The sequence below is a fragment of the Asterias amurensis genome, chromosome 13 (genome assembly GCF_032118995.1).
Source record: "Asterias amurensis chromosome 13, ASM3211899v1".
In the NCBI taxonomy this organism is placed as follows: Eukaryota; Metazoa; Echinodermata; class Asteroidea; order Forcipulatida; family Asteriidae; genus Asterias; species Asterias amurensis.
This window is the reverse complement of record NC_092660.1, coordinates 8,026,876-8,039,162: the sequence shown is the minus strand read 5'-3', so window position 1 is coordinate 8,039,162 and position 12,287 is coordinate 8,026,876. Positions and strand designations below refer to the sequence as shown.

Here is a 12,287-nt window from a genome sequence, read left to right as displayed (position 1 = left end):
GAGACCAGCCTTTTTACTAGTATGTAACACATGGAAATATTGGGCGGGAGGTTAAGACAGGCATGCAACTTTTCAGCTGAACAGCTGATTTCCTCTTTTTCTTTTCAAAGCAGTGCCACATAAAACTGAAAAAGCACTGCTCAAAAGTACAAATGTCTGTAATGTCTGTTGAGAACATCCAACCCCCCACCCCCCGACCCTGTGCAATACGATCTTTCACCCAACCAATAACACATGTTGTGTTTAGCATGCACATGAAATAATCTTGCATGATCATTGAACTGTGTTCGGTATTGAAAGGCATAACATATATCAGTCTCATAATTCACAAATATAGCTCTGCTTATTCTACTGAGAACAAAAATAATGAGTGCTCTGATACACCCTATAGCTGTATAAGAACACATTATTTTGTCTTTACTATTATTTCTTTTGTAATTGCAAAGAAAAAAATGTACGTTTCATTCAGTTGATGCGGAGCATCGGATCAGTTGATGCGGAGCATCGGATGATGGCCCTCCAAACACGTTGGTCCTCCATTGCTGTACTCAGCTCTTCCCGACGCAGTCCAGAGTCCCGGCACAAGGTGTCCACATAGGTGGTTTGTGGTCTGCCTCGGGAACAGTGACCTTGAGTAGGGGCCCAAAGCACAAGCTTGCTCACTGCCAGCTCAGCATGTCTGAGACAGTGACCTGCTAATCTCAGCCTTCTTGCCCTAATCTTGGTGTAACTCTCGGTAGTCCACCGTAGAGTTCCAGGTTTGTGACATGCTTCTCCCAATGAATCTGTTTCATAAAAAATGTACACTCTTGTTGTAATAGGACTTTTTTGAAACAAAACATGCAAACTTCACTCTTTAGGCTGCATTGTTGTTTACAATATCTAAAGGATGTTCCTCAAATTCTTCTTTTCCTTGTCCTAATTGCTGTTAATTCCAAACAAATCCCAGGATGTCATAGTTGTGTACAACAATCCGTCCTTTAAGCCTGTCAGGAGAACAATTTCCTCTAGGATTGATTTAAAGCTTCCTGGTTTGTAATCTGTACGCCTTGTACACAAATAGGACAAAGTCAGATTATATATTCACTCCAGGGCCCATATTCATAGAGCTGCTTAAGCACAAAAAGTAGCTAAGCACAACCAAAATTATGCTTTCTAACACTGTCGGCCATTTTGTGGAGTCTAAAATAGGACTCCACAAATTGGTGTGCCGTGTTACTTCACAGTGTATAAGGAAAACCATGCAATTTCGAGGCATATTTGTGTGGATCATTGTGTTCTACTTTTAAAACATCTTTCTAACCGTATGCATTTTAATTATAACAAATGGTTTCAAACACTTGAAATTTGTGGCAGGAGGGCTTTGTAGAGGTGCTAGTCACCTGTCCCTTCTCGCCACTCACTGGCTTGGTATTTTTAGCTTTTTTTGCTTCTTTGTATCTTTACGTGTATATCGATTTGTATATTTTTATGCCACTGTAAAGTCTAATAAAACTAAAACTAAACTAAATAGACCAACTCTGCTCGACCGATCCAAGGAAACGTGTCCCTTTAAGACACATACATCAATAGGGTTGTCACACTACCTAATGTAATGATGAGTGTTCACATGCCCCCAAGGCATGTCTGTATTTATAACAACCTACTCAGAATCTTGAATCCCCCCCCCCCACAGTCTAGAAGTTTATGGCGGTGACCTTATTCTCACCTTACAACACCCCTATCATTGTACCATGCAGATGCTGACCTTGCCCTAGATCTGACCTACTGACATTAAACACCTCTCCTATCACCTTTCACATTCTATGTATGTATTTTCTCTGAATTATGACGGGCCCACTGTTCTTACTTTCAGTTGGCCTTGGCATTAAAAGGTTGTTCTCATCAAAGAATTACCAAAATACATTGTGATATGTTTTAAAGGGCTGGGTACTTTTTACACAATGTCCACAGATTTACATTAAACTTACACAGTTTGAAAACAATAATAGTAGAAAGCTTCCCTTAAAATATTACTTCCTGAGGTGCTGTAGTTTTGGGGAAATGAGTAAAACAATGTCACAAAAATTATTTTAGTCTCAGTTTTAGCATGTACATTAATGTAAAAACGTATTAACCAGTTATGGTATTTTACCATACATACATGTACCATAACTGGTTAATACGTTTTTACATGCATAATAAATTTCGTCTCACTGAGAGTGAGAAAACAATTATGTTTGTGACATTGTTTTAATTATTTCTAAAAAACTACAGCACCTCAGCAAGTAATATTTTAAGGGAAGCTTTCTACCATCATTATCTTCAAACTGTGTAAGTTTAATGTAAATCTGTGGACATTATTTTTTTGTGTTAAAAAAAAGTACCCACATCCTAGGGAGGGTACACCTTTAATTGTAATTACTCCAAAAATTACTGGGGAAAAAACCATTACAAGGTAAAAAGTACTGAAGAGCTGTTGATTGTCTGGAAAAACACCCTTTGAAGAAATTTAGTTTTAGAGAAAGAAGCAATTTTCACCTCCTGAATTTGAATCTCAGGCATCGGAAAGCACACAGTTCTATGCAACAAGGGTGTTTTTTTCTTTCATTATTTTCTTGTGACTTTGATGACTAATTGAGCACAAATTTTCACAGGTTTGTTACTTTTTATGTTTGGATATACCAAGTGAGGATACTGGCATTTGAAAATTACCAAAAGTACACCGTGCCTTTAAAGTATTAAAGTTGTAATACAAGTTTGGTAATGAGCAATAATAACAGATTTATGAAAGTTTAGTTTTTTTAAAGACACTGGACACTAATGGAAATTGTTAAAGACTAGTCTTCACAGTTGGTGTATCTCAACATACGCATAAAATAACAACCCTGTGAAAATTTGAGCTCAATCGATCATCGAAGTTGCGAGATAATAATGAACGGAAAAAAATTTGTTACACGAAGTTGTGTGCTTTCAGATGCTTGATTTTGAGACCTCAAATTCTAAATCTGAGGTTCCGAAATCAAATTCGTGGAAAATTACTTCATTCTCGAAAACTACAATGTACTTCACTTGAGAGGGAGCCGTTTCTCACAATGTTTTATTCTATCAGCCTCTCCCCATTACTCATAATCAAGAAATGTTTTATGATAATAATTTTTTTGAGAAATTACCAATAGTGTCCACTGCCTTTAAACTTGATATTACCAATACAGTGTTCTCCCCTTGCTCAATTTGCGCATATCGAGCTGGTAAGCACAAACGCAAATTATTTATCATTTCCACAAGCAGTCACTGTCAGAGTTACCTCCAAGTCATAATGCAATGTACTTCGAAAAACTCATGCCAAGTGTGAGTTAATAAAATATTTTGTATCAAACTGTTTGCAATCCAAATGGATGAATTACCCAGAGATATAAGCGGTAAACTAGTCTATTAGATCAAAGACCTTTTCCCAAAACCCAACTACCTCTTTGAACCAGCCTCTTACTCCCACTGGACAATGATTAATGTCACTAAAAAACTTGTAATCAGATTTCCTTTTCAGCTTAGTGGATTTACCACTGCCGAGTTAACCGCAATCTTGCTCTGTCCTGTTAGTGTTAGTTGGCTATAAATAGATTGTGGTTGACCTTGAACTTTAGGACCAGGGTGCATGAACACCAGAGATTTCCGTCTTAGTCTTTAAGGGTTACTCCTACGGATTCCAAGGAAAGAAGGGAAAGTCTTTAAGGGATGCCCTGAAGATGATTCTTGGAATTGTTTTTGTGTGTCTTTGGTTCCTGTTATTCTCAATTAAATCTCTCCATCACTGCATACAAGTAGCTGCCAACTCTCCTTAATTCTTCAAAAAGTTCCCTGAAAATCAACTAGCAACCGGGCTATCTCAGTGGTCTAGTTGCTAAGACACTGCTCTAGAATTGCAAAGGTCGAGGGTTCGAATCCCACCGAAGTACTATGCCCGTGATTTTGATTTGTTTTCACAGAGCTCTTGAAAGTACTGAGTGTGAGCTACTCGTTGTACATGTATGGGTTAAACCAAAATTAATATTCTTTATCTACGATGCAAATTTAACATTCTACATGTATTAAATCATTGTGGTACCTACTGCTAAAACATAGGATTCTAACTGTCTCTAACTACCGGGCAATCTCGGTGGTCTAGTTTGGTAAGACTGCTCTAGAATTGCAAAGGGTGTGCGTTGGAATCCCACCATATATGCCTGGGATTTGTTTTACAGAGCTCGGGAAAGTACTGAGTGTACAGTGCTAACACACCTCGGTGTACATCAAGGCCTACATGTATATGGGTAAAACAAAACTTAATGAAATACTTCAAATTTATAAGTACTGAATTGTTGTTGTTGCAGGCAGAGACGGCTGGCAGATGGCCTCTCAAGTGGTATGCTCCAGAGTGTATCTACAGGTTTAAATTCAGCAGCAAGAGCGATGTATGGAGTTATGGTGTGACGCTGTGGGAAGCCATCTCGTATGGCAAGAAACCCTATGCAGTAAGTAGCCGTGCAAGAAACAGGAATGACATACTCTTAGTACTTAATGTCTGATTTCCTCTCAGAAAAATTGTTATGAAACAGCCTGAAATAAAGTTGATAAATGTCTATACCATGTAGATCAGCCCTTGTACTCATTCAAATGGGCCAAGTCTCATGCCTGATTGATGTCTTACAGTGTACAGTGTACCTCATGCAATCAACACAAGAATTTTTTAATTTTTGAACACAATATTTTTAATTTTCAGAGAATGTCATGTTGTCAAATCTTATCCCTGCAGCTTACTTAATTCACTAATCCGCCAGTTTATTCACAGGTCCATTTTATATTTGTATACTCGCTGTTTTCCAAGTCCTACAGAAAAAGAAGAATGCACGTTGTCTAGTGGTTGATACATTTGGTCTAGAATGCCGGGGTCTTCTGTTTAAATCCCACTCGAGTAGTATACGTGTACATGTATGTATGTACGTAGGTTTTATTTTGTTTCCACAGGGTTTAGGAAGCACTGAGTATACAGTGTTTATAACACATCGGTGGAGAGGTAAAAACTAAATAAAATATGAGGTTTGAGAATTGTTTTGTTTGTTTTCATCAATTAGAACATGAAGGGCCAGGAGCTGATGGCGTTTATAGAGAGTGGATCCAGACTATCCCAGCCGGACCGATGTCCTGATGAAGCCTACGCACTCATGAGACGCTGTTGGGAAGATGAGTAAGTATTAGACACTGTGGAAAACAAATATCTATAAGACACTTTGAGTCTTAGATCATGCTGGGATGATGCAGAGCTAGTAACTTTTCCTGATTCGGCAAACAAAAATTCCTGAATCTTTCTATGTTCAGATGAAAAAAATAGAAAATCTTTCTAGTGTGCGTTTCCACAATTATGACCAATTATTTCTTTGGTTGCAATGGCCATTGGTTAATCACTTGCAAATGACCAAAACAGTTGGTTACATCCACAAAAATTGATTACAGAAACTTTGTCAATTTTTTTTACATTTTTTTATTTTTTATTATAAATATCTCCTTCATTACAATATTGATCCCTGATCAGCTGATTGCAAGATGCAAACGTTGGCATCGATTATTCAAAATATTTGCCCACCTATTTTACAATTCATTGTTGATTTTTAATTCTTGTCTGTTATTTTGACTACTTTTATCTGTGTTTCTTACTTGTGGAGTTTTAATTGTACATCACCTTGTAATATTTTATAATCTTTGTGCATTATTTCATGTGCATTATTTTATGTGTATTATTTCATGTGCATTATTTCATGTGTATTATTTCATGTGCATTATTTCATGTGTATTATTTCATGTGCATTATTTTATGTGTATTATTTCATGTGCATTATTTCATGTGTATTATTTCGTGTGCATTATTTTATTTGTATTATTTCATGTGTATTATTTTATGTGTATTATTTCATGTGTATTATTTCATGTGCATTATTTTATGTGTATTATTTCGTGTGCATTATTTTATTTGTATTATTTCATGTGTATTATTTTATGTGTATTATTTCATGTGTATTATTTCATATGCATTATTTCATGTGTGTTATTTCAATTGCATTATTTCATATGCATTGTTTCATGTGTATTATTTCACCTCAGATAAGTGAAATTGTTCCTGATTGTTGTAAAGATATGAGGATAGACTTTACAAACAATTGATTGAAAAAAAGAGAACAATTATTAACTAATTTTGTAAGTTTTTGGGTCCAGCTAGTGTCAAACTGCAGGGTTTTAAATGATACAGATGATGTTTATTGTAAGTAATGTGTTTTTTTTCTTTTTTTTTCTTGTCAAAATACAGGGCCAGAGACAGACCAAGCTTTGGAGAGGTTGTTGACACCATGAGCGTTATTCTGAGACATCTCCGAGCCGGAACGCTGAGAATCCGCTAAGAGGGGCTTCCAGGGAATGGACTTTTTAATTTACACAGGCAGAAGCAGTGTACATAATGCATCTATTCATCCAGGCCATCCAGCAGCAATAGTGTCGATGTGGGGCCGTTTACACGTCATGTTGGCACTCCTTTTAAGCTAATCTATACATTGCAATGCTTATTACTGTGAATTGTTTTTCTTTCTTTTTTTGCTGAATATTGGCTGCTGGATATAATGAGGCCAATCTGGGGCCATTTTGGCACTCTGTTAAGTTGCACTTTGTAGGCTACTTGGTGAAGCCGGTCTGGGGCCATTTTGGCACTCTAGTTTCTCAATCTTGGCATTCTTTACTTTAAGAATTTCCTTTTTTGTTGTATTAAGAGGCAGCTGGATTTATTGCTGTCGCTTAGGTATTATGTTGGTTCTCTTTTCGTCCCCAACTCAAATGCTTACTTTGAGCAAGGTCGAGTGTGCACCATGGCTAAGTAAAAGGTTTACCGTTAACCATGTTCACTCTAACCCAGGCTGGTCGACCATAATATGGTTGACTACTGTGGTCGACCATTTGGAACCATCCTCATGACTATGGTTTCTTCACAGGTCCCAATAGCCTGTTCCATGCTACCATTTGTAAAGCACAGAGGGTAACCAGTGACACTATATGGAAAACGCTGAAGGCAATAGAGTGTTTAATACCGTGGTATCGATGGTTGACAAGATTTCCGAAGGAGTCATTGGAGTGAGTGCGTCACTGCGCAATACATTGCTGGTCAGTAGTTGACTAAATGTACGCACTTGAACTTGCTGTATGTTGTCTGTTGACAATGATGGATGGTCGAATATGTTAATTCCATGCAGCTGCCATGTTCTACGAAACTGGGTCCTGCACAGTGCTTAGTTTCAGCTGCTTCAGCACGAACATAAGCTAAGCAAAAAACAATCCTGCTTACCAGAAATATATCACCAGCCATCTCATATGTAAATTTGCATCTGGTTTCCTACTTACTTTTGCTAAGCAGAAAATAATCAAACAGTGAAGTCTGCTTTAGCAGCTCTATGAAATTGGGCTCTGCCATCACAAGACAATGCGATTCTTGTATGAAGAACCATTTACATTGTTTGAGATATGATTTGTTTTTGGTGTTTCCTACAAATAAAAAATTCTGTCATTGTAAAACGAAGAAAAGAAAAAATGATTACGGCCCTCTATTTCGGGTGTTTAGGTTTGAGTTTTGGATGTGGAACTCTCTGAAGTTCAAATCTATTTTTAATAAAAAGAGGACAATGTTTACCAGCTTTTAGAAGATTCCAAAGCAGTGGAATTTGTTGTCGGTCATCAAAAGTTACAGCGTTAGAACAAAAATAATCTTGCTTAAAGGAACACGTTGCCTTGGATCGGACGTGATGGCCTATAAAAAGCGTTTGAAACCGTTTGTTATGAAATGCATATGGTTAGAAAGATGTTTTAAAAGTAGAATATAATGATCCACACAAGTATCACTCACAATTGCATGGTTTTCCTTTTACGTCGGGAACAAACACAGTCGGCCATTTATGGGTGTCAAAAGGGAGTCAAAAATTTGACTCCCATAAATGGCCGACTGTGTTAGTTGACGAGGTAAAAGGAAAACCATGCAATTTTGAGTGATACTTGTGTGGATCATTATATTCTACTTTTAAAACATCTTTCTATCCATATGCGTTTCATAACAAATGGTTCCTTTAAACTGCTGACTTATAATGCAGAATTTAAAGAAGCAAAGTGAAACTTCAGTATGTTGTCCAGTTTGAAGATTCAGTGTTTAAATGTTTTACAGGGAATTTCCTTAATGGTTTTGCAATAATTGTATAGATGAAGAATTTTAATATAGTGAATTTTAATTTTTTTAATGGGAATTCAAACTTTTTATTATTAACAAAGACAGAGTATTTTTTCCTCTAGTCTTCAATAATTACCAAAGAAAAGAGTCGTAACTCATTTTAAACAATGTCAGAGTTTACAATAGTTTGATAATTCAAATCTTGATCTTCCATGTTTTTTCTTGTTGATACAGTTTGTGAATCATCCCTGTGGTGATAAGTATGGTTAAGTAAACAAAGTCTGTTTGAAAGATAGTGAAGAGTCAAATTGGCCATAAATAAGGGAATAAAGGGGTAGTGACGAGTTCTTCAACGGCAATGACCTTGCAAGGTTTTTAACGGATGTTTTAAGAACGAGTCACTACTTTTTTATTCCCATTCATAAATGCCCTTTTGTTAAAAAGCGTTAAAAATACAGTTATAGACACTTTAACAATTGAAAGTTCGAGAATTGAAATATTTTTTTTCAAAACTTTGTGAAGAATCTGTTCGATGCGCGTGGGTTGTGTGTACGCGCGTGCGCTTAGATTACTCGCGCGCACTTAGATTACGCGCGCGCGCTTAGATTACGCACTGTTACTAAAGCTATGAATTGCGTGATAATCTTTCGCGCCCGTCAAGCCAGCTTGTTATAAACAGCTCCAGCTGGTCACAATCAAAGGTTTAAACACCCCCATGTGACGCGCTCTCCACCAATAGGAGTTGAGAAACTGTCTGGGGTATTTATGAATGTTAAATTTTCGAGAAATCTAAATAGTTTTGATGCCTTCCTCATTCGGGTAGGGTGCCCTCTTTTAGAGGTCATTAGAAGAATGCTCATTACCCACTCAGAGCTCAGATCCGGTTTTAAATTTCTAACCACTGTAAATGTAAGATTGTCGACTAAATAGACATTTACGCTCATGCCACCACTTGAGTAGGGCGCCCTCAGCAAGAGGTCAGTAGATGATTGTGCATTAGCCCATCAGTCCCTCTTTTAAACAAATTTCTAACCACTGTAAATGCAAGATAGTTGACTAAATAGACGCTTACGCACATGACACCATATCAAGACATCCATGTTACTCGTTATGGTTGCTGGGTAACTAACATTTAAGGATGTAACCATGGCAACACCAATGTTCGCCTAATCATCAACTGTTTTTTAACCATCCCTCCAATCATAGAGTGTCTCGTGTAAACAAAATACGTACAATTTCTGAGCTTTCATAAACAACTTACAGCAATAAAATGCTAATGGAGAAAATGTCGGCTTTGCATTAGTAAAAAAGACGCATCCCTACTGCTTCGAAAACTCAAAAGCCAGTTTTAAAATTTTCCTTTTAAGAGACTGTACAAAATAAAATGTTTTAATTCTATCTGTTTAGATACGGAATAACTTGGTAGTTTTGAGGTGTCGTCCTCGAGAAGGGAATTTAGGGAAGGAATATTTGTTTTTAAAGATAATGCTATTATCATTTGGTGTTTTTAAAACTATTTTTAGAATGTGAAATTTAAGTAATCAACTAGAATATTTAATGTTTCTTTTATATCGTTTCACTGGTCACCCCTACAAATGGCTGCATTGGATTCAACAGGACCCCATTTCATAGAGCTGCTTTACTGCTTAGCGGAAATGGAAAGGGAACCAGTCACAAACTATGTACATTAAATCTCATTTTAGCTGGTAACCGATTGTGCTAAGCAGGATTTTAGTATGCTTGATATATTTATGTTCTTGGCAGATCTATGAAAATGGCGGTAGGTTTTGAGTAGCTGTTGGGTTGGCTATAAAAAGAAAGCGTTAAATAAGATAATTTAGTTGTGCTGTACTTCACACTTGTTGTACTTCACACTTTGTTGTGTGTCTGAAAAAAGGACATAACGAAAGTGTGAGCGGCGAAAGGTTGTCAGAAATAACTGTCAAAAATTGTGTTTCTTAGAGTGTGAACATGAGACAAGCGAGCTCTCTGAGTTTTCTCACAATTTCCTAGAGCCTTTAAAGATTTATCCGGATAGAAGTAAAGCAGTAACCAAAAGGAGAGAGAAATAGTCCACATTGTGTCCAAACCTGTAGTTTTGTATTTCTGGTGATTCACAGTCTGTGAACCTCCTGAGTTCTAACTTCTGGGAGGTTTTGGGTTTACGATAAAGCGGATCTCAGGCTCGGAAGTTTTTTTCAGGGCCCAATTTCATGGCTCTGCTTACCGTAAGCACAGAATCGGCGCTTACCGAAGCAGGGAATTCTGTGTTTACGGCAAGCATATTTCACGAGTTAGCGGTGATTTTTGACTTCTGCGTGTGCGTAGTCCACATCAATAGGCATTCTACGCTTACAAGGCTAGCGTAGAAATTCAGCGCTTGCACATAAGCGGGTAATCGTGATCGTAAGCGCAGAATTCGGCAGTAAGCAGTCATGAAATTGGGCCCTGGAATGTTCACACAGGTAAACAACTCATCCCTTCATTTTTTTCTGCCATTTATTATTCCACATAGGAATGGAAATCCATTCTGAGGGGTAATTTGAGCAACAAAACATACTAAAAAGTCACGCTATCTCTTTTTTTTCACTTGGAAAAAACCCCCTACATTATTTCTTGTGATCTTCTGCTGGGGCTACGATTTGAACTGAAAAAGGGTTGACAGCCTTTTGACCAATGTCTTGGCTCAATTGGTCTGGTGTAGACTCAATATTTATAATCTCTATTTTTTATTTAATCTTTTTACTTTGTTGAGGGGAAACTGTTCATGCTGAATACTTCTTAAGAGAGCTGAAAATTTTTATTTCTTCACATTTTCTTTCACTTTACTTTCAAAACTTACTTTGCAAAATTTGGTAGAAAATCTCCCACTGTTTTTCGCTGTACGATTTGACAGTGGTTTATGTAAGGGTTGGTGTACAATAACAATGTATTAAATATATTCATTTTGATTGGGGTTGGACAAACCAGGGAGGTTGCCAACATAGGGTTTGATAGCTCAGGTGGTAGAGTGCCTGCATGTCAATCCGGAGGTCTTTGGTTCTAATCCAACTCTTGTAAATTTGTCTTTGTTTCCCTTGTGGTGTATTATTTGACAAGTATTAATTTTATCGATTTATCAAAAACAAATCTGTTTTCCTTTGGTGGAAACTCTTTATAAAAAAAAAAATGTGTGTGTGGTTGTACAACAATGTACATGAAAGTATGGTTTCCATTGGGTTACCACTGTCATAGAGCTGCTTATTAGCACAACAACAAGTACATGTAGCTTATCACATATTCTTACCCTGTCATGTGTACCCCAGCTGTGACCAGTATCCTGCTTATTGCCTAACGAAAAAAAGGGTTAGGCAATATTTTCTGCTTTTAAAAGCAGCTCTTGAATATGGACCATGCAATTTTATATAGCTGCTTAAATACAAAGCTTAGCACAACAAAATAATGCTTATCAGGGTTTACCAGCCAAAATAACACGACTTATGTACACTCTGTGACTGATTTTTGCATTGCATAAGACTATTAAGCGAATTCTTTTCTTCTGTTTAAGCAGCTCTATGAAACTGGGCCCTTGTAATGCTACATTGACTAATACAGTCGACTCTCGATGTACAAGATCGCTGGGACAAACCAACTTATGTACCTCTTTATAACGGGGAGGTTTTTTTATAATAGGACAGCAAAACAAAGGAACACAAAAGCAGAGGTGAGATGTGGGGCTTTAGAATAAATTATGCAAAATGTATATTTAAAGCGCCTAAACCAATGGTTTGCTCCAAGGCACCGAGGCATAGACAAAATAAATAAGTCATTGATGGTAGGCCTCCTGAAACAGGTGGGCTTATAGAAGTGTCTTTAATGTGTTGAAGGATGTTGTGTTTCTGATGTGATTTGGAAGTTTAAAGACAGGGGACACTATTGGTAATTGTCAAAGACCAGTCTTCTAACTTGGTGTATCTCAACATATGCATAAAATAACAAACCTGTGAAAATTTGAGCTCAATCGGTCGTCAGAGTTGCGAGATAACTGTGAAAAAAAAAACACCCTTGTCACACGAAGTTGTGTGCTTTCAGATGCTTG

General features: G+C 37.1%; 1 protein-coding gene across 1 annotated transcript in view; it reads left to right on the top strand.

Moving 5' to 3' along the window:
- LOC139946359 (tyrosine-protein kinase SYK-like) overlaps positions 1–7,876 on the top strand; it is a 37,585-nt gene extending 29,709 nt beyond the window's left edge. The window contains exons 13-15 of the mRNA XM_071943999.1: positions 4,350–4,490; positions 5,091–5,203; positions 6,317–7,876. Of these exons, the coding sequence (XP_071800100.1) occupies positions 4,350–4,490; positions 5,091–5,203; positions 6,317–6,407 (345 nt within the window). The 3' untranslated portion in view covers positions 6,408–7,876. The remainder of the gene's footprint in view (positions 1–4,349; positions 4,491–5,090; positions 5,204–6,316) is intronic.
- The last annotated feature ends 4,411 nt before the right edge of the window (positions 7,877–12,287 follow it).